The sequence below is a fragment of the Prionailurus bengalensis genome, chromosome A2 (genome assembly GCF_016509475.1).
Source record: "Prionailurus bengalensis isolate Pbe53 chromosome A2, Fcat_Pben_1.1_paternal_pri, whole genome shotgun sequence".
Taxonomy (NCBI): domain Eukaryota; kingdom Metazoa; phylum Chordata; class Mammalia; order Carnivora; family Felidae; genus Prionailurus; species Prionailurus bengalensis.
The window spans coordinates 16,701,780-16,723,770 of record NC_057348.1 but is presented as its reverse complement, the minus strand read 5'-3'; the positions used below and the strand labels follow the sequence as shown (position 1 = coordinate 16,723,770).

Genomic DNA, 21,991 nt, shown 5'->3' with positions numbered 1-21,991 from the left:
TCTGAGCTGTAAGCACAGAGTCTGACACGGGGCTCCAACCCGTGAACCATGAGATCATGACCTGAGCCTAAGTTGGATGCTTAACTAACTGAGCCACCCAGACGCCCCTCCTTTAAAATTTAGAATTGCCCCCAAAGAAGCAATCTTAGATACTGCTACATTGAAAGTTTTTTGTTTGTTTTTTTTTTTAAGTTTATTTACTTATTTTGAAAGAGAGAGAGAGAGTACGTGCGGGGCAGAGCAGAGGGGAAGAGAGAGAGAATCCCAGACAGCAGGCTCCACACTGCTAGTGGGGAGCACCGTGTGGGGCTTGAACCCACAAACTGTGAGATCATGACCTGATCCAAAATCAAGAGTTGGCCTCTCAACCAACTGGGTCGCTTAGGCGCCCCAAAATTTGTTTTACAAGTATCAGACTCAGTAAAAGGCAAAAATGGTCTAAAGCTTATTAGTAGTCCATTTTGTTATTACTGGATAGGTCCTTTAATCTAAATCATGGCTTGGCTATGTCTGTCCCACTGCTTGTTTTTGTAAAGATTTTTGGGAACACAGCCATGCTCATTCATTTACATACTGTCTGTGGCTGCTTTTGCACTGTGGTAAAGTTCAGAGTCTGGCTGCTTGAAACATTCTGATTTTGAGTGAAGTCATTTTGATACTTTATTCTTATGGATGAACTCTTAATTCTGTTTCCCTAAAGACATGATGATTATGGTTCTATAGCTCATGAAGTTAGTTTGAAAAAAAAAAAAAAGTCTTGACTCTGGGAAAAGTTACTTTGAATAATTTGGATGTAAGGCTGTCTGAGAAGTGGGAGAGAAGAGACCTTTACGCAATGTTGTTTTTCCCTCAGGACCATGATCAGGTTAGTTGGAAACTTGAGGTTTTGAGTATAGATAAGTTGGTGCAATCTAGTCTTACATGTAACCATAATAAAATGTATAAATTTTTCTTAATATTCCTTTTACTTTTGATGTGATTTCAGACTGACAGGAAAACTGCAAGGATACTATTCTGTGTATGTATTCTGTAGGTGATACACATTCTAGTGACAAATGTAGAAAAAAAGCTAAAAATTCCTCTTATTCCTCCACCCAGATTCCCCAGTGTTAACATTTTACCAAATATCCTTTATCATTTTCTCTTTAACTTAAAATAAGTTACAGATGTGACATCCATTGCCCCTAGATATTTTAGTGCATATTTTATAAAAACAAGGATATTATTCCATATGACTGCAGTATATTTGTTAAAATCAGCAGATTAGTGACAAAATACTGTTATCTGATCAACAGATCTCCTTCAGACTTTGCCAATTGTACCCATAATGTCTATAGCAAGAAAAAAAATCTGATCCAGAATTGGAGCTAAAGTGTTATGTTGGGTTGTATCTCTCTAGTATCCTTTAATCTGGAATAGTTCCTAAGTCTATCTTTGCTTTTTATACATTTCAAATTTTTAAAATATTTTGAAATTTTTAGAATATTCCTCATTTGGGGCTTGTCTGAAGTTTTCTTTTGGGTTCAGGTTATACATTTTTGTCTGGAATAGTAAGGAGTATCCTTCACCTGATGTTGATTTGTTCCACTATTGGCACTGTCAGCTCCAATCCCTTGGTTAAAGTGGTGTCTGCCAGGTTTTCCAACATAAAGTTACTGTTTGATCCTTATCATTAAAAATTATCCTATAGGAGCACCTTTGGAAGTGTATAAATAATCTGCTTTTTATCAGATTTATTCATTAGTTTCAACATCCAGTGAATTTACCCAAATCACTTAACAGCTGTGATGGTTGCCAAGTGGTGATTTTCTAACCTCTCATTCCTTTTGCTCCCCTCTGTTTTGGTTGTAGCCCTCTTGTAAGCACGAGCTTTTCCTGCTCTCCCATGTAGTTCTGTATTCATTGATTTTTATCAGTTTAGGCTCATGCATTCTCATTTTTTTATTATTTTTTTATTTTAATTCTCTATTAAACATTCTTCCAAAGCATTATTTTACCCTGTATCTTACAGTTATAAGAAATAACATTGGCATTAGAAAAACTAGGAAGAACGATAAATGTTTCCTTCTTCTTCTATAAAGAAGGAAAATTATAACAAAGGACAGAGCTTTACACATTTAGTTAAATAGGAGATTCTAATTTGAAAACTGCATCTCAGAGCAAACGTGTATTTGCTCAGTTATTACTATTTTCAGTTTTTTTTAATGTTTGAGAGAGAGCAGGGGAGGGCAGAGAGAGGGAGGGAGAGAAGGCTTCATGCTGTCAGCACAGAGCCCTGTGTAGGGCTTGATCTTATGAAACTGTGAGATCATGACCTAAGCCAAAATCAGGAGTTGGACACTCAACCAATTGACCCACCCATATGCCTCTGTTCAATTATTTTTTAACAAAAATACTTATTTTTCAAGAAGGAAACCCAGTAAAAAATTTTTTTTATTTTAAAAATAGTCCTGCATTCAGCTATAGTTCCCCCCCCCACACACCCGCCAAGCTCTGATCAGATTTATTTTGATTTGGGAAAAGTTTTCTTTGAAACATCCCAGTACAGAACTTTTAAAACTATTAATAGAAAATAAATGAAGAACATTAAGTGCGCAACACTAATTACTGGCGAGGTACTGGTATTCTGTTTCCTCCCTGCTTCTCCCAAGGAAACCTTAAATTGAATCTTCAGCAGAATGATCCTTAAATATACTTTATAAAAAATGAGAGCTTTTGTTTATATAACTTTTAGATTTTGTTCTTCCTAATTTTATTCTGAAACTCAATTTTATGCCAAACCATATTAGCTTTGTAATGTACACTTGTATGCAGTTCGGCAAAGCAGTAGTATACCTCAGGCTCTGTTCCCTCAGAGTTTAGGAAAAACAGAATTGGTCACAGGCATGTATTGATTGATTGAATGATTGATTGAGCATGTGTGTACACACCTGTGTGAGATGGAGAAGGGCAGAGGGGGAAAGAGAACGTTAAGCAGGCTCCACACTCAGCACAGAGCTCAGTGCAGAGCCTGATGCAGGACTCAGTTCCACAACACTGGGATCACGATCTGAGCTGAAATCAGGAGGCCGGCACTTAACCAACTGAGCCACCAGGCGCCTGGGTCACAGCCATTAAAAACCAATCTAAGGGCACCTGGCTGGTTCCCTTAGTAGAGCATGTGACTCTTTTTTTTTTTTTTTTTTTAAGGCTTATTTATTTCGAGAGAGAGAATGCATGAATTGGGGAGGGACAGAGAGAGAGAGAGAGAGAGAGAGAGAGTCAGTCAGTCCCATGCAGGCTCCACACTGTCAGCACAGAGCCCGATGCGGGGCTTGAACTCATGAACTGTGAGATCATGACCTGAGCCGAAATCAAGGGTTGGACGCTTAACCGACTCAGCCACCCGGGCGCCCTGAGCATGTGACTCTTAAACTCAGAGTTGTGTGTTCAAGCCCCATGTTGGATGTGGAGCATTAAAAAACATTTAAAAAAATAAAAAATTTAAAAAAGCCATTAAAAACAAATCTCACACTGTTTGCCAGTGTGTAATTTCTAAGTTCTGACAATGAAATATATGGATATAAATCTGTATATCTCATCTTTAGTTTTCAAAGGTAGGCAGAGGGGATTCCTCACAGTGTAGTTTTGCTCGGCTGAAACTGAAGACTTTGTAACTTCATAGCCAGTGATTGCCAGTGATTTTCAATTTGCCTTGAAAGAAGGCCAACTGAGGATTAATTTTACCAGTCATTAAAGCCAGCAAGTCCAGGTCAGCCATTGAGACTCTGCAGTCAGCCTTCTCATCTGAGTTAGGAAGCACTGAACTGCTGTTCGTCACATCCACCACCCTGGTGGCTTCTTTACCCCCAGGGCCATCCTTTACCTTGAAGGCAGAAATACTACCAATTTCTTCACAAACTGTTCCCCTTCCTCTTTAAGCTTCTTTTCAGTCTCCTTGAAGACAAGATTTGCCTTAAATCTACCAACTGCAGAGCCAATTGGAGCAGCCTTAATTTGATGAGTTCTAAAAGAACCAGCAGCTTCAGGAAAACCCATCTTGTACAGTGTGACAACCACAACTCCTACAGTGCCTAAATTATGCTGCAGAGCCTCCTGGGTTCTTGTTTTATTCAGTGAATTATCCATTAATTTTGTTATTTATTTGCTTAAATTGTCCCTTGTTTGGCCAGTGTGAGAGACCCTTTAGGTTCCCTCTGTGTGATTTTGACAGGTTGCCGTCAGTTTTTTAACCTGGAACGACATGCTATTCCAGGCTTATCTTGCACTTTCCCTTACCCAGCCCTGGAATCGGCCATTTGTCCAATAAACTCTGCTTTCTATGATGTGAAGTGAGATTGAGAAACCAAGATCTGGGGGCACCTGGCTGGCTCAGTTGGTTACCTTTCTGACTCTTGATTTCAGCTCAGGTCATGATCTCATGGTTTGTGAGATCAAGCCCCTGGTCCTGACAGTGCAGAGCCTGCTTGGGATATTCTCTCTCTCTCTCTCTCTCTCTCTCTCTCTCTCTCTCTCTGCCCCTCCCCTGCATGCTTGCTTGCTCTCTTTCTCTCTGAAACAAACAAACAGAAACTCTTATTAAGAAACCAAGATCTGGGCTCTAGATGAAGTCATTGCTACTGGGGCATTGCTTGTAGGGGCTGTCACCAGACCGTATCTATACGTACATATACATATGTGTATTTCTGTGTATGAGTAAACGTGTGAACACATAATGTACTACTCAACCTGTCGTTTCTCTCGCCTTCCTTCTGTTAATCTGAGACCACACCCTTGTCTGAATCATTTGGATTTCCCTGTGATTTTCACTATTCTGCCTATCCCTCAAAAGGTGGTATTTCTTGCAGCACCTGAGATTTCTTTTGTCCTACATGTTAAATAGGTCATTGTCTTCTCATTGCCATTTTTAATTCAGGCTCCTGTCATTTCTTGCTTAGACTGTTGGAACAGCCTCCTGTTTGTCCTTCTTGCTCCCATTCCTCCCTCCCTTCATATTTTCCTTTATATGCTATCGTGTTATCTTTTTAAAAACATAGATGTGATCTGGGTCGCCTGGGTGGCTCAGTTGGTTAAGCATCCGACTCTTGATTTTTGGCTCAGGTCATGCTCTCACGGTTCGTGAGTTAGAGCCCCACGTTGGGCTCCACACTGAAAGTGCAGAGCCTGGTTGGGATTCTCTGTCTCCCTTTCTCTCTGCCCCTCCCCTGCTCATATTCTCTGTCTCTGTCTCTGTCTCTCTCTCTCTCTCTCTCTCTCAAAAAAACAAACACACACACACTAAAAAAAATAGATGTATCAACAGGAACCTCTAGTAGCATCACAGAGACTCCCATTAATTCAAGAAGAGAGCCTTTAGTGTATGGCATGAGAGGTACTTCTACGTTTATCTAACTTTCTTGCCCAACAGTGTTTCTTACACATTCAGTGCATGAATCACATCAGGCTGTTCATACGTACTCACCCTTCCGTGGCGTTGTACATGCTGTTCTTTTTGCTTGCAATATCTTTTCTTCTTTCTCTCCGTTTTTTTTTTTTTTAATCTTCCTTCACTTAGACTTACAGTTGCAGCTCATTCTTTGTGATACTTTGTCCTTTTCTGTATTTCTCTATACAGTAGTTGTAATCTTAACAGATTACTAAAATTAGTTGCTTAGTCCCCTCACTGGACCATGAGCTCTTCAAGGGCAAGGATTATATCTTGATTTTTGTAGTAAAGGTTACTTTTATTATGGTATCATTTAAATAGTGGTTATAATAATAAGTTACCTCTTAATAGTAGTGAATGACTACTATGTGCCCCCTATGATCAGTAGCCAGAGTGCTGTTTGGAAATGAAGATCTGATCATGTCAGTGTCCTATTTAAAACTTTTATATAGTTCCTTATTACACTGTTATAATAAAATCCATTTTTCTTCATGAGGTTTGCCTACCATGATATAGTCTGGTCCTTATTTATTTATGCAGTCTCACATCAAGCCATTCTGGCCCCCCCCCCCCCAGTGGGTCTGTGCTACTAATGTTCATACACACGTGAACACACATTCATTCATTCCTGAAAACACTTACTTCTGTTTGGATGTCTCTTGTGTAAGTTTCATCCTTTCCCCAGGAAAGTCATTCCCATTCCTCTAAGAGTATTCTGCCCTTTCTGTATGGTCTCATAACCTCCTTTCCAATCACAGCAAATAATATTTCTTTCGTACTTGCACGGAGTGTGAGGGCAAAGAATGCTTATGTCTTGGTCATTCAAGTCTCCCCAGGATATGTCATTTGGCACTTCATAAATATTTGAATGAAGGTGTGAAGAAGTTTCATCTTTCCCCATGGTATCACACTGCTTCTTGAAACTGTGGTGTGTGTATTTTATTTGATAGGTGGTCAGAAAATATTTGAATGAGTGTCATATAATCTTTACAACCCTGTGAAGTATATAGATGGTGGTGTTTTTATTCCCTGTAAAACAGAAAACAAATAAGCCCATGAGGTTGTGACTTAGCTTCTAAGTGACAGAGCTGAAAATTGACTTGGGTCTTCTGATTTAAATCCCATATTCTTTCCATTCCCTTTTGCTGATCTAATAGTGACTTCTATATCTTTGTGAGGCAATTTACATAATTATGTACCTTTGGTGAATACTTCAGATTTCTCTTAATCTGCTTCTGATTTAGAAACTAATAAGTCCAAATTCATTCTGAAATCTTAGAAACTACCATTTTAGTGTTTTATTCAAGATTTCTTTTTTTTTTTTTTTTTTTTTTTTTTTACTTCGTGCTGCAGAGATTGGCAAACTGTGATCTATGATTGAACTTCAGAGCATTTTCAGAACCCCTGAAATCATATGCAAAACTGGGGTTTTTCTGGGGCAGGGGTCCATGAATATGAGCAGCTTGTCAAACAGAGATGTGTATATGTGTGAGTTGGGAAAAGAATGAACTGTGGTCCAAAAAGTATTTTCTGGATGATCTGGACATTAGGAGGTTTCCTACTCTTTTTTTTTTTTTTTTTTATGTTTATATTATTTTTTTGAGAGAGAGAGACAGAACATGAGCAGGGGAGGGCAGAGAGAGAGGGAGACACAGAATCCGAAGCAGGCTCCAGGCTCTGAGCTGTCAGCACAGAGCCTGACGTGGGGCTCGAACTCATGAGACTTCGAGCTGAGAGATCATGGCCTGAGCCGAAGTCGGCCGCTCAACCAACTGAGCCACCCAGGCGCCCCAGGAGGTTTCCTACTCTTAACTGGAGTACTGGCTTGATCATCTTTTTTTTTTTTTTTTTAATTAAGTTTTTAACTCCAGTATAGTTGACATACAGTGTTTACAATGGAATGATTTGACAATTGTACACATTAGTTGGTGCTCATCATGTTAAGTGCACTAATCCCCATCACCTATTTCACCTACCCTCCAACCCACTTCTTGTATCCTGCAGTTCTCTATAATTAAGAGTCTTTTTCTTGGTTTGTCTTTCTCCTTTTTTTTCCTCCTTTGCTCATTTGTTTCTTAAGTTCCACATATGAGTGAAATCATATGGTGTTTATCTTTCTCTGACTGGCTTATTTCACTTAGCATGATACTCTAGCTCCATCTGTATTGTTGCAAATGGCAAGATTTCATTTTTTGGCCGAATAATATTCTATTGTAAATGTATATAATGTCTTTACCCATTCATCTATCAGTGGATACTGGCATGCTTCCGTAATTTGGCTATTGGAAATTATGCTGCAATAAACATAGGGGTGGGTGTATATCTTCAAATTGGTGTTTTTGTATTCTTTGGGTAAATACCCAATAGTGTCATTGTTGGATCGTAAGGTAATTCCATTCTTAACTTTTGAGGAACCTCCATACTGTTTTTCACAGTGGCTGCACCAGTTTGCAGTCTCACCAACAGTACAGGAAGATTCCTATTTCTCCATATCCTTGCCAACACTGTTGTTTATGTTTTTGATTTTAGTCATTCTGACAGGTGTGAAGTGATAGCTCATTGTGGTTTTGATTTGCATTTCCCTGATGATGCGTGTTGTTAAGCATATCTCTCTTGGCCATCTGGATGTTTGGAGAAATGTCTGTTCATGTCTCGTGCCCATTTCTTACTGTATTATTTGTTTTTTGGGTGTTGAGTTGTATAATGTATAAATTCTTCATATATTTTGGACATTAACCCTTTGTGAGATATGTCATTTGCAAATATCTTCTTCCATACAGTAGGCTGCCTTTTAGTTTTGTGGGTTGTTTCCTTTACTGGGCAGAAGCTTTTTATTTTGATGACGTCCCAGTAGTTTATTTTTGCTCTTGTTTCCCTTGCCTCAGGAGACCTATTTAGAAAAATGTTGCTACAGCCAGTGTCCGAGAAATTACTGCCTGTGCTCTCCGAGGATTTTTATGGTTTTAGGTCTCACATTTAGGTTCTTAACCCATTTTGAATTTATCTTCATGTATAGAGTAAGCCAGTGGTCCAGTTTCAGTATTTTGCATGGAGCCATCCAGTTCTCTCAGTAACATTTGTTGAAGAGGCTTTTACCCATTTCCTATTCTTTCCTCCTTTCTCATAGATACATTGACCATATAAATGTGGATTTGTTTCTGTGATTTTTATCCTATTCCATTGATCTATGTGCTTATTTTTGTGCCAATACCATACTGTTTCGATTACTACAGCCTTGTAGTATAACTGGAAATCTGGAATTGTGATATCTCCAGTGTTCTTTTTTAAGTTTGTTTTAGCTGTCCTGGGTCTTCTGTGGTTCCATACAAATTTTAGGATTGTTTTCTGTGAAAAATGTTGTTGGTATTTTGATAGGGATTGCATTAAATCTGTAGATTGCTTTGGGGTAGTATGGACATCTTAACAATATTTGTTTTTCCAGTCCAGGAGCATGGAATATTTTTCCATTTATTTTTGTCATCTTCAGTTTCTTTCATTGGTGTTTTATAGTTTTCAGAGTACAGGTCTTTCACCTCCTGGGTTGAATTTATTCCTAGGTATTTTATTATCTTTGGTGCAATTGTAAATGGGACTGCTTTCTTAATTTCTCTTTCTGTTGCTTCATTGTTAGTATAAAAATGCCACGGATTTCTGTATGTTGATTTTGTATCCTGCATCCTTACTGAATTCATTTATCAGTCTAGTAGTTTTTTGGTGGCGTCTTTAGGGTTTTCTATATGTAATACCATATCATCCACAGATAGTGAAAGTTTTACTTCATCCTAACCAATTTGGATGCCTTTTATTCCTTCCTCTTGTCTGATTGCTGTGGCTAGCACTTCCAGTACTATGTGAAATAATGACCATCTACTCATCACTGCAGCATTGGGTTCACCAGTACAACCTGTAACTTCAGTGCAATCACTTGGAGGGCTGTGGTGATTTTAAAGTTTGAAAAATTTTAATTAGAAGAGATGGTTACATTTGAAAAGTGTAAGAAAAAATCTTAGATTTGGAATTAATTTGCTTGGAAAACAGAACTCTGAAAATGAGACACACTTAATCATCATAATCTTGGTTATTCTTCAGTGATTACTTAACACGAAAACCCTTATTTTTCTACACACGTTTACTACTGGCCTAGAGAGGCCTCAAAAGCAGGCACTTGTGTCACCTGTTCACCTTGTGCTTCAGTATTTTTTAGCATAAGCCCAGCACATTTTAGGTGTGTGTTGAATAAAACTGAGCATTGCTAAGGTAGATTCTTTGAATTAGAGTCAAGCTGGTTAAGGCTGGAGAAGAAGGAGGGGCTGGGGGACAAGTTTAAAGTGAACAACAGTGAACTGGGAGGGCTTTTTAAGGTATGGCATTTGCTGAAGAGCAGCATTTAGAAGTTGCCTTGGGTTCCTGAGGCCTCAGCCTGAGATGTCATAGCCCTCAGGTGGTGGTCTTTACCATGAATACAGCAGTAATGCCAAAAAAGTTTTTTGGTACTTTGTCGGGGGATTCTTCTGAGGCGTGTTATCTTTTTCTCCTCTTTTTATTTTAATTTTTAAATAGGCCTTTCCTGTACATGATACAAAGTTCAAAAGGCATATGGTGTGGTGTTTTGCTCCTACCCCTGACCCATGTCCTGTTCCCCGAAGGCAACCAGCACAACCAGCTTCTTGTATATCCTTCCAGAGATAATGTGTGCATACTGTGTGTGTGTATTTCTTTTTTTATAAAACTGGCAGCACTCTTTAGCTCCTTGTTTTTATTTAATATATTATGAAGCTAGTTTCATGCCAATTTACAGAACTTAGCTTTCATACTGCATGGTATTTTATTGTAAAGGTATGCAATCATCAGTTTCCGTTTTAAAAATTTTTATTTATTTTTTTTTAGAGAGCATATGTGAGAGGGGAAGGGGGCAGAGGGGGGGAGAGAGAGAATCCCAACCAGGCTCCACACTCCATGCAGAGCCCAATGCAGGGCTTGATCCTATGACCCTGGGATCATGCCCTGAGGTGAAATCCAGTCAGATGCTCAACTGACTAAGCCACTAAGGTGCCCCTTATAATCATTATCCTTTTAATTCTATTAATCAGTTCCCTATTTTGGCCATTTCAGTTGATTTTTTTTTTTTTTTAAAGTTCAGCACATAACTTTTATATAAATCATTTTGAACACATTTACATATGTGGGAATATACATGTTTGATAAATTACTAAAAGCAGTATCTCTGAGTCCTGGTCTGTGTTTTCTGTCATATTCATAGGTCTTGCCAGATTGATCTTTATAGTTTCTGTACCAGTTTAACTCTCAGCAGCAGTGTATGTACACAAAGGCATCTATCTCACTACACTCTGGTCAGCACAGGTACTGTGTAACTTTATCTTGGTCAGACTGGCACAGACGGAAAATTATTGAAGTGTTAATTTGCATGTCACTTATGCATGAAGTATTGAATATCTTTACATTTTTGTTTCCTGTTTTAAGAACTTTGACTCAGTCAATGTTTTGTCTATTTTTCTGAATGGCTAAAAACTGAGATTGATTCTTACTACCTTCCATTTCACGGGAGCCCATTTGTCTGAAGTTAGAAGAGTGTCTCTTTAGGGAGTTAAAGGAATAAATAAAATTATTATACTCCCTCTTTCCTTTACTCTCCCTTCCTCTGCCCCTCATAAGTGTGTGATTTTATGAAGTCTCCAGACGTTTATGTTCTCTTCTGAATTTTCTTTGTAGTCAGATTTTAAGACCTCTGTGACCTGATGGAGACCCCTCTACTCCTACCATTTATAATACAGTTTGTGAGGTAAAACCACAGACTCTTATGCTCTATGGGGACATGATGATAGGAGTTAAATAATTCTTCCTTCTGTTAAAGGAAACTAAATCCTGGTTATAGAGCCATTACCACTGAAGGTATTTCACAGAATTTATGCTGACAGGAAAGGAGCTATGGTACATAGCAGTATTTGTCCAGTAGGTTTATTTTCTTTGATTGGGCCTTGAGGTAGTGTAGGGCTATAGACATGGAGGTGTTCTATGTTGTGTGTTCATTTTTTGATTTTGTTGTTAATTGAGAAACTGGATTTTTAATCTTTAAGCTAGTGTATAGAATGTGAATCAGGTTCCATGACATGGTCCTGTTTTACCCAAAGTTGTTGTATGTTTCTCTAAGTTCTTACCTCTTTTTCTAAATTTTCAGTGTTCAGTAATCAGATAAATATTTGGCATGTTTGCTTTTGACACTAAAACTTCATAGATGCCCAGAAATCCAGAGAATGTGGGATATTTTGAAATCCTTTTCAAATACATTCAGTTACCTGGAAAAGCTTATCTTTCGGGACACTCTGTCTCAGGTCATGATCTCATGATTCGTGAGTTCAAGCCCCACATCGGACTCTCTGCTGTCAGCACAGAGCCCACTTTGGGTGCTCTGTGCCCCTCTCTCTGCCCCTGCCCCACTTGTGCTCTCCCCAAAATAAATACTTAAAAAAACCTATCTCTTGTGTAATTAAATATATAAATCCACATGCGTGTGTATGTGTGTGTATATATATATGTGTGTATATATATATGTGTATATATATATGTGTGTGTGTATATATGTGTATACATATATACACACACATACACACGTATGTGGATATATATATATATGTGGATGTGGATCCACGCATGTGGATATATACACACACACACACACAGATATACAAGTATACGGTGTTCTTAGTATCTTAATTTTCACGGTTTTAAAATTGCTTAGAAAACAAACATTGTGACACAAAACATTAATTGATGAACTGAACACTAAAAGATTGTCATCCAGACATCCCTTCTCTGTTAACATTAGCATCTGTCTTTGTCTAGGATTGTTGTGTTTCTTAGCCAAAGTCTCACTGTTCTAAAAATTGGGCAATGTAGTACAAATACAGTACAGATCTATTACAAAACAAAAATGCATTGATTTCATAAAGTCAGTGAAAATGATACTGAAGAAATAGTATACAAGAGTAGTAGTGTACTGGAAGCATTTTTAGAAAGAGTAATGAAAGGATTCTGAGAGACTTGGGCAAAAAGTGTGGCATCGTCTTAATCAGTCCATTATTTGGAAAAAGTATACCAAAAAATATCAGTGGTTGACTCATCTTTTTGGGGGAAGAATTGGAGAAGTTTTCTCTAGCTTACTGATTTGGAGATTGCAAATAAATTTTAGTGGGTTGGTGAATTTGCATAATCTGAATAAGGATAAATGGAATCATACAGTATAGCTTTTTCTATCTGGTCTTTACTTAGCATAATGTTTCCAGGATTCATCCATGTTGTAGCATGTATCAGTACTTAATTCCATTTTATAGCTGAATAGTATCATTCCCTTGTGTGGATATACCCAATTTTGTTACTCATTTGTATGGACATTTGTGTTGTTTCTACTTTTTGACTGTTAGGAATACAGTTACTGTGAATATTTATGTACACATTTTTGTGTGAAACTGGTTTTCATGTCTCTTGGGTATATACCTATGAGTAGAACTTGTGAGTCATAGTAACTTTATATTTAACTTCTGAGGAACTGCCAGACTCTTTTCCCCGATAGCTGTACCATTTACAATGCAATGTAATAAGGTTTTTACCTTTACCTTTACCTGCAGTGTGTAAGGTTTTTAATTTCTCTAATTTCTCTACATCCTCACTTTTTTACTTAGCATAATATCCTCAGGGGTCATCCATGTTGTCATAAATGGCAAGATGTCCTTTTTTCTCATGACTGAATAATACTGCATCATGTACATGTACACTGTATCTTCTCCATCTATTGATGGACACTTAGGTTGTTTCCATATCATGGCTAGTGTGAATGATGCTGTAGTGAACATGGGACTGCAGCTCTCTGAGATCCTGTTTTCATTCCCTTTGGATATATACCCGGAAGTGGAATGGCTGGCAAATGTTTATCAAAAAATAGAAAACATACTGTATGAATAAGTATAAAGACCTTCCTCCTTTAAGTTTTATTTTCTTCTAGTCAGCCTATTTTTCTCTATGTACTTTCTCTCTCGGCAGTCTCCTAAGTACCACAATATACGTTATGATCTCCTAAGATGTTCCCAAATTGTGGATCTCTTTCCTTAGCCTGTTTCCTAAATTTCAGATCTATATTTTCAGCTTGCTTTTGACTCCTCCACTTGCCTTTTAGATACAAGTTCATAATCTTCTCTTACACGCTGGTTTATCATTCTCAGAGGTACATTTTTATTAAAAGCATCATCATTTTCGGGGCGCCTGGGGGGCTCAGTTGGTTGAGCGTCTGACTTCGGCTCAGGTCATGATCTCACGGCTTGTGAGTTCGAGCCCCGCGTTGGGCTCGAACACAAAAACCGTGAGATCATGACCTGAGCCGAAGTCAGGACGCTTACCGACTGAGCCCCCCAGGCACCCCTTGAATGACATCTTTACATCTTTTGCAGGTGTTATTTTAAGCAGCCACTACTTCCGGTTATTTGCACAAAAGTAGAGCTTGGATACTTGACCTATATTAAATGCCCACTTGTTGAATTTATATGCAAATATATGTTAATATATGCCTGTATCATATTCTAAGTGCTAAGTAATTCATTTACATTACTTTTCAGCGTTTTCCCATCACTCTCTCAGGAACTGTTAGTTGTTTTTGCTTTCTTTTGTTTTAAAGTATCTTGTGTGGTACTATTTACACTGTAGCTAATTAAATGTTTGACACAGAATTGAGAATCTTGAATCTTAGACCCTCCATAGTCTTGGTTTTCTTTTCTTTTTAACGTTTATTTATTTTTGAGGCAGAGAGAGACAGAGCATGAACGGGGGAGGGGCAGAGAGAGAGGGAGACACAGAATCGGAAACAGGCTCCAGGCTCTGAGCCATCAGCCCAGAGCCCGACGCGGGGCTTGAACTCACGGACCGCGAGATCGTGACCTGGGTCGAAGTCGGACGCTTAACCGACTGAGCCACCCAGGCGCCCCATATAGTCTTGGTTTTCAACATTCTCTTCTGGTAGAAAAATTTTGAGACCTTGTTGATCTGAAAAATGCCTCTATTTTGTTCTTGCTTGTTAGGCAAATGATAATTATCATTTGAAAATAAATTTTTCTTTAAAATGTTCAAGACATTGTATCATTTTCTAGCTTACAGTGTTGCTGTCTATTGAAGTCTGATGGCATTTCGATTCCTTTGTTGTGGTAGGTGCTCTCATTTCTTCCATCTGGTGACTCATGTCTTTAAGTTCTAAAAACTGTGTGTGTGTGTGTGTGTGTGTGTTAGGGTGTTTTGTTTTGTTTTGTTTTTTCCTACTTCCTCAGTTTTCTCTCTCATGCTTTCTGGCATGTCTGTGTTAGATGTAGGTTATCTAGCACTTATCCTCTAATTTTGTTTTTTGGTTTTCCACTTTCTTTCTTGACTTTTTGGTCTGCTTTCTGGGTGACATTCAGCTCTTTTTTCCATCACAGTTCTTATTTGTTCTTATCTTGCTGTCTTTTTTTAATAGCATCTTATTTCATTGATAGAGTATTATTTTTTCTTTATGAAGCATCAGACAAAAGCACATGAAAGAGAATACAGTACATGGAATAGAATAAGATATGTAAGAATGCATGTACATTCAGTACTCCTTTCTTAGAAAGAAAAGATAACACAGATGGGTGTATATATATATATATATATATATTTTTTTTTTTTTTTTTTTTTTTTTTTTTTTTGTCTTCCACTGTCATTGTATAGGACTTCAGGATGGAACTGGAATAAACACATGTGTCTGTCTCCATGTTTTTGTTTTCTGCCTCTTTCTATGTACAACTCCTCGTCATCCTTTAAGACAATTCGGATGTTTATTTCCTTCAGGATACTTTTTCCAGTCCTCTCTCCTAAGGCCAGTTTTAGTATAAGATAGTATATGTTTCCTTTCTATTTTCCTCAAGTGCCTATGAGGTAGTAGTGGTGGTGGTTAAAAGTGTATGCTTTGGACAGAGACAAATCTAGGGTTAGATCCTGGGTCCAGTATAGAGCTCACTGTGGCATGTATGACCCTAGTATAGTTATTTAACCTGAGTATGTACTGTAGATATAATAAAGATACTTCTAATAGCCGTGTAAAAGTATATGAGAATGCAATTAAAGGACGTGGCACACAGTAAGAATTGTCAGCCATGATTGTTAGCCTGTGAATTCCTTGGTGGTTGCTACTGTGTATCTCCAGTGCCCTTTAAACATAGGAGACCGTTAATATGTGCTTTTAACACATAAATACTTGCTGTATAAATGAGCAAACCAGAATTCCACAAATAGCCATCAAAGAACTTGTGCTGTCTTTGTCTATACATTAAAAACAACTCCACACACATTTACAGGCTTTTATAAGGGATGTTGGGCGCATTGCTTGTGCATGAATTTATTAGTGATTCAGTGTTTATCGAACAATTTCTGGAGATTGATTTAGAGCCTTTGATGGAAGAGGAATGATTGATAGACTAAGGGTAAGCTGTTTTAAGCACTGAAAAGAGTTCAAAATGTTGTAGAGGCGTACTTATTAGTCTGACCCTGGAAATATGCAATGTCTAGTCTATGGTTATATAGGCCTGTAAGTAGCATTCTTACCAGGGATGAAAGAGAATGATGGTATAGATTTAGTGATTTAAAAAAAAAAAAAAAAAAAAAAGAGCTATGCAATACTTTGAATTTCTTTAGCACTGTGTGGTTGATTTTTGCACATTATTAGTAGAATTTCACTTACTGGTCCAATCAAACAATTGAGTGTTGCCTTTGTGTCAGACATTTTCTTGGTACTAGAGATAGAGCAAAGAGTAAGATAGTGTTGACCCTTAAGAATTACAGCTTTGAGTGTGTATGTGTATGTGTTAGGAGCAGCAGCGTAGACACCAAAGGAGTAAAGCAGGATGATAGGTAAAGAATATTAGGTGGAGTGGGGAACTAGATTCTTTTCGGCCCCTCTGAAGGAGGGTTAGTCCCTGAACCCAGGTCTCCTGACTCATGGTTTAGTGTTCTTTCATAACATGCTAGTCTTTTGAGTAGAATTTTTAGCAGACCAAAGTAAGTTTACATGGAGGGTTAGTGTGAATGAAGCCAACTCAAACATTTTCTTCAGTGGATTCTGTGGCCTGCAGATAGGACATTATTCTTGAGTTCCATATTACATAAGCTACCATTATTGCTATTTATTCTTAAGACAGAATGATTTTAAGAAATAGTAATCTTCACATGACTGCTTCCTTCTCAGTTTACATTATCGTGGGGCTTTGGAAAAATTCAGGGCCTCAAAATAGACAATCTGAGTTTCCAGTTTAATTTTATATACAGCTTTAACTATATGAAGACGAGGATCCAGTTAGTAGCTCCCAAGTGCTTGGGTGCATGTTAATGGAATTTACTGCCCGTAGTTAGAGGCACACAGCAAAAGTCAATAGCTTTTGGTCATGAGTCAGTAATAATCTTCCATTTTGTGAACATTGGAATGCATTTTCTACTTTAGTAGTTGCTCTAAATTTTTGAATGAAGTTAGGAATATATTTTTGAGAAACATTTTCTTTGGTACCTTAACTGCCACCATAGAATAGGTCCCAACTTGAAGTCTGTGTAATAAATTATGATAAACGTTTGTAATGAATACTTGTAATGCCCAAGACCTTAGGCAAAAGAAACTATATAGGTAAAAATTTTGTAATCCTTAGTTGACACAGACTTATGTATCTCTGTGTCTGTTCTAAGCACCCTTTGTGAATGAACATGTTATCTTTTTGGAGTACCTAAATTTACAGAGGACCTAATGCAACAGTCATTTTGAAGACTTTAAAAATGAATAGAACATGTGTTTTTCCTTATAGTGTGGGTAGGTGGTGGTGAGTGGCATTCTTACTTTTTCCCAAGTTTGATAACCCCTCTGAGAGGTGGACAGAGGAGTCGACAGAGCTAAGAGTGTCAGCTTTGTCCTTTCTGTCTTTATTCCTGATTCACCATTATAGCTGGACACTGACAGCTCGACAGCTCCAAGCATCCCTCAGAGGAGCCACCCCCAGGTGGCTTTGAGCTGAGGACAGGCATATACAGTTCTTTCTCTCAAATTCTCCCTTGTGAGGAGAGTGTGTGAAGGCTGCTAAGAGAAGCTAGTAGTTCAGTGGTTCTCAACGTTCTGTAGGCATCAGAATCATCTAGACAGCTTTAAAAAAAAAAAAAAGCGTAGGCACCCCTGGGTTGCTCAGTTGGTTGGGCATCAGACTCTTGATTTCGGCTCAAGTCATGATCTCATGGTTCGTGGGATTGAACCCCATGTCAGGCTCTGCACTGTCAAGCGCAGAGCCTGCTTGGGATTCTCTCCCTATCCCTCCCCCACTCGTGTGCACATGCGTGCTCTCCCTCCCCCCCCGCCCCCAAAACAAATTAATTTTTAAAAATACAGATACTTGGGACCAGTGCCTGGAATTTTAGATTTAATTTGTCTGGGATGGTATTTCTATAAAAGTTTCCTGGAGCAGTCTAATTGTGCAGCCAGAGTTCCAGTGGAAGTCCTACACAGGAAAGAGGGACTGGGGGAATAGAGAATGCCACCTGCATTTATGTGTGAGTCCCTAAAGTGGTACTCCTTCCCAAATAATGCCACCGTTCACCATTTCCTGTGTAGTACAGGAGATTAAATTGCTCTGGAGTCAGACTATCTGAAAGCATCATAACCTTAAAAATGGAGATGATAGTACTTAATTCATAGAGTTGTTTTGAAGCTCAAATAAAGTAATGTGTTTGAAATGCCTAGTGTGATACCTGGCACACAGGATAAGTGCACATCTAATTAGGACATCTTTATTAAATAATTTGTCAGCACGCATGGGGTGTTGAACAATTATTTCTAAAAAATGTACATTCGTATAGATTGCTCTTTATGTGGTTCATATTTGTCATTTTTAATCACAGCTGAATATTAAATCTTGACCCTTCTTCAGTTGTATAGCATGTGGGTTATTTCTCGTTTTCCACAAATAATTGCTAGAACTGACAATTACGTGGAAAGAGGAGTTCTTTGATTTTTTTGGAGTACAGTTGCTTAAAAAAATGGAATTACCAGCTCGTATAGGTATGGTCAATATTATGAGGTTACTATAAAGTGGAGGTATCATGTGATAAACCATTGAGGATGTGTAGATTTGCCATTTGCCCACTTAACCAAGGTGACTGAATAAGGGAATGTTGTGCCTTGCCAAGAAGTACTTGATGGACTAGAAAGTGAGGGATTGTCAGGGAACAGGACATGTTCTAGGCCTTAAATTCATATAGCAAGAAAAGGTATTCAGGGCTGAAAAACAGTTTACATTTGTAGAGGACAATTTTGGTACAGCATTGATGCTATTTCAAGAATGACAGTGATTTAATATTTACCTTTCCTTTTTTAAAAATAACAATACGTAAGTAGATATTACATTTGGCCATTAGCCAAGTTGGTTTTGCATTTATATAAAAATATGAATAATGGGCATTGTCTTTAGACATAAGTTTTTTCAGAGGTGTTTTTATATAGCTGAGTAATTACTAACCTTTTTTCCCTTAAGTAGGGATGGCAAGTGAGAGGTTAGAATTGTTCTTATGAATACTCTCGATAAAGGAACTTTAGATGAGTTCATTTTATATGCAGAAGCTTTGCAGAAATGAAGATTATCAGGAAGTATATTCCTGCCAGAAATGTAATGTCCAAGTTACTTAGTCTGCCACTTGGCTGATGAGATCAGACAAGCCTGGTAGGTGTTTAAAAAACAAAACACACATATACATAATAAATGTGTGTGTGTGTATGTGTGTATGTACATGAGTTCATATAAGTTCTTATTTCTGAGGGACCAGGATCTATTCTTAAAGCTAGATGTAAGTCAGATTTTGGAGAATAATTAAATACCAGTCTGTTCCTTCCTAGTTCTTTCTTGCCATGTGAAGTCAATCAGCTTCAAAGCAATCACCACTTCCACTCCATACTAATAACTCTTCTTTTGGTTTTTTTTTTTTTTTTTTTTTTGTAATTGCAGGAGGTTTATCGAATTCCAAAGAAAAGTCAAACTGAAAAGGAGAACACAAGTAGGTATTCAGAGGTACTCTGTGTATATGGCTTTACAAATACTCTTTTGGAAATATGCAGAGGTAAATGATAAGAATTTTAGCTATTTTGTTTTTGAAACCCAACAGTATGTAATTAGGTGAATGAAGTATTTGGTGTAAAAGTTTGTGAACTTGCCTTTTTATTCTTTCTTAGTGAATTTTTGCCAAAAGAGATGTCCCTTTACACTACCTTTGGTGTTGCTTTCCTTGAAGTCACTGCTTTTAGTAGCTTTTCTTCCATTTATTTGTCCCTGTAGAACAGGCATTGTTAAACCTGTACTCCTAAATGTCTGTATAAGTCTTTACCTGTAGATGTTTATATGCAGAATCCTTTATTTATATTCATTTTTCTAGGGAAAATTCAAAACTTTCATCAGGTTCTCAGGGACTCAGTGATCCCTCAAAAGGTTAAGAGTCATTACAGGGACACCTGGCTGATTCAGTCGGTGGAACACATGACTCTTGATCTCGGGGTTGTGGGTACGAGCCCCATGTTGGGTTTTGAGATTAATTAAAAATAAAATCTCGAAAAAAAAGAAAAAGAATCATTCCAGAAAAGTTAACAGGGAGGCCATGGTAGTCTGGTTTCTGGGTTTTACTACTTAGTTGTGTTTCCAGCGTACTTCTTTAAAGATGAAAACAATGGATCTTATGGTGGCTGTTGTTGATCTCTTGAGCCCTCCAGTATTGACCCAATATAGAGTGAAGGAGCCAGTGTGATCATATTTTTGGTCTTTTTCTTTTTGTTTCTTTTTTTCTTTTTCTTTATTTTTGGCATGAAGAGCTTTTTATAGTCTTAAAACTTAATGGTTAAATAATCATATAGGTTAATGCCCTGTGAGGTGTACTTTGTACCGTTGTTGGGGTTTTGTTTTTGTCTTGGATATTTTTAACTCTATTGGTTTAGTGTCTTCATAGCCAAACATCCTAGTTAGGGCTGGAAAGAATTCCTCCCATAAGAAAGAAGGCAGGGTTGAGTAGTGCTGGTTGGCAAAACCAGTGGCACCACTGTAAGCTTGATCATCAGAGGCTAGCTTCTCTGGGCTCACTGAGCTGAAATCAATAGCAGGATGGGCAAAGCTTAAATTTCTATGGGTTTTTCCCCCAATATTTTGCAAATATCTACTCTGGGGTGCCCTCTGAGAGCAATGCCCTTTGAGAGGCATCTGTAATGGAAGACTAATCTTTTCAGGAAGCAGCCTTTTGTGTGCCAACTTCAGTTTCTCCTTCACATATGTGCCCCAGCCCCAACCAGTCTCAGTCTTTTATAAGAAATACTTACAATTCAAGCCTAGCTTCTATGTTAACCCTCAATGGCAAGAAATTAAAAAGCTTAGAACTTGTAAAATTCCTAAGAACTGTAAAATATTTTGGGAAATATGTAGCCTAGCTTTACTTTCGTTTTATAATATGAAAACATCAGCCTGAATAAATGGAATGACATCCGCCTCACATATTCCAAGATGCAGAGTCAGAATATGAACTGTTAGTATGATTCCTTTTCTTATTTTACCAGGATATAGTGGAGAAATAGTCACATTTTAAGGAAGTTAACATCAGTACATGGAACCTGTTGTAAGAAGGAAATAGAGTAGTCGTGGGCAGATCCAGGTGAAACTAGGCAGAAGGATGTGGTGCTAATACCTTGTGAGCTGGAACAATTGTTTTAATTGTGTAGTGTTTTCTACCAGTGTGTGGTGTAGATGAGCTCTATGAGCTTCTCACTGACAAATACTCATACGTGGCCATTGATTAGTAACTGTTTTGCAAACAAATGGAGTTTTTGGCTCACTAAAAGGAGAACTGCAAGAATGGCATATGTAAACCTAACCGTGATGCCAGGGAAGAAAACAAGTGATAGCATGTTTTTCTGAGGTGAGAAGAAAAAACAGTTAATGTTTATTGAGAATCTGCTTTGTGCTCGGAGAGATATTTTATTAAGAAATTCTTTCCACAGGACAAGAGCAATCTGATTAATCAAGTAGCAATGCTAACATACACAAAGCAGTGGCATATAATACCAGTTAATTTATATTGAAATATTCATTGGTGGGATTTAGACTTCTTAGGGAGATGAGAAACTAGGAGGTGTGGTCAGTGAAAAGTAGCACTTAGCACAGCTTTTGGGAACAGTGACAATGATACTGGGGAAGACCATTCTAGGTAAAGAGGCTGAGTGGAAAAGTTTAATAGTATCATCTTTCAGTAGGAAGATGGCATTCTTTTTTTGAAGATGTAACTCTCTGGCTTTGATAACTTCATGAGTTGTCAGCTATTATCATTTGTGTTTGAAATATTTTCATTTTGAAATGGTAGTTCATAAAAAATTCTCTAATCCGTTTTTTTCTTTTTTTTTTTTTTTTGTTAAACTAAAAAGACATTTATTTCCCTTTGAAGTTTTTATGCTTAGCATGCCAGGCTGCTCTTCTACAAATTGTAAATATACAGAGTTAC

At 37.8% G+C, this 21,991-nt stretch overlaps 1 protein-coding gene and 1 pseudogene across 3 annotated transcripts in view; one reads left to right on the top strand and one right to left on the bottom strand.

Moving 5' to 3' along the window:
- The window catches only part of SETD2 (SET domain containing 2, histone lysine methyltransferase), a 127,065-nt gene that overhangs the window by 66,152 nt on the left and 38,922 nt on the right, over positions 1 to 21,991 (top strand). For all 3 annotated transcript variants that reach the window (XR_006298327.1, XM_043587268.1, XM_043587269.1), the window contains one exon: positions 19,468 to 19,516. Coding sequence is in view for 2 of the 3 variants with exons in the window: in XM_043587268.1 (XP_043443203.1) it covers positions 19,468 to 19,516 (49 nt within the window). In the remaining variant the exon portion in view is untranslated. Of the gene's footprint in view, positions 1 to 19,467; positions 19,517 to 21,991 lie in introns of those variants that run through there.
- On the bottom strand, positions 3,615 to 4,078 carry LOC122487203 (annotated as a pseudogene).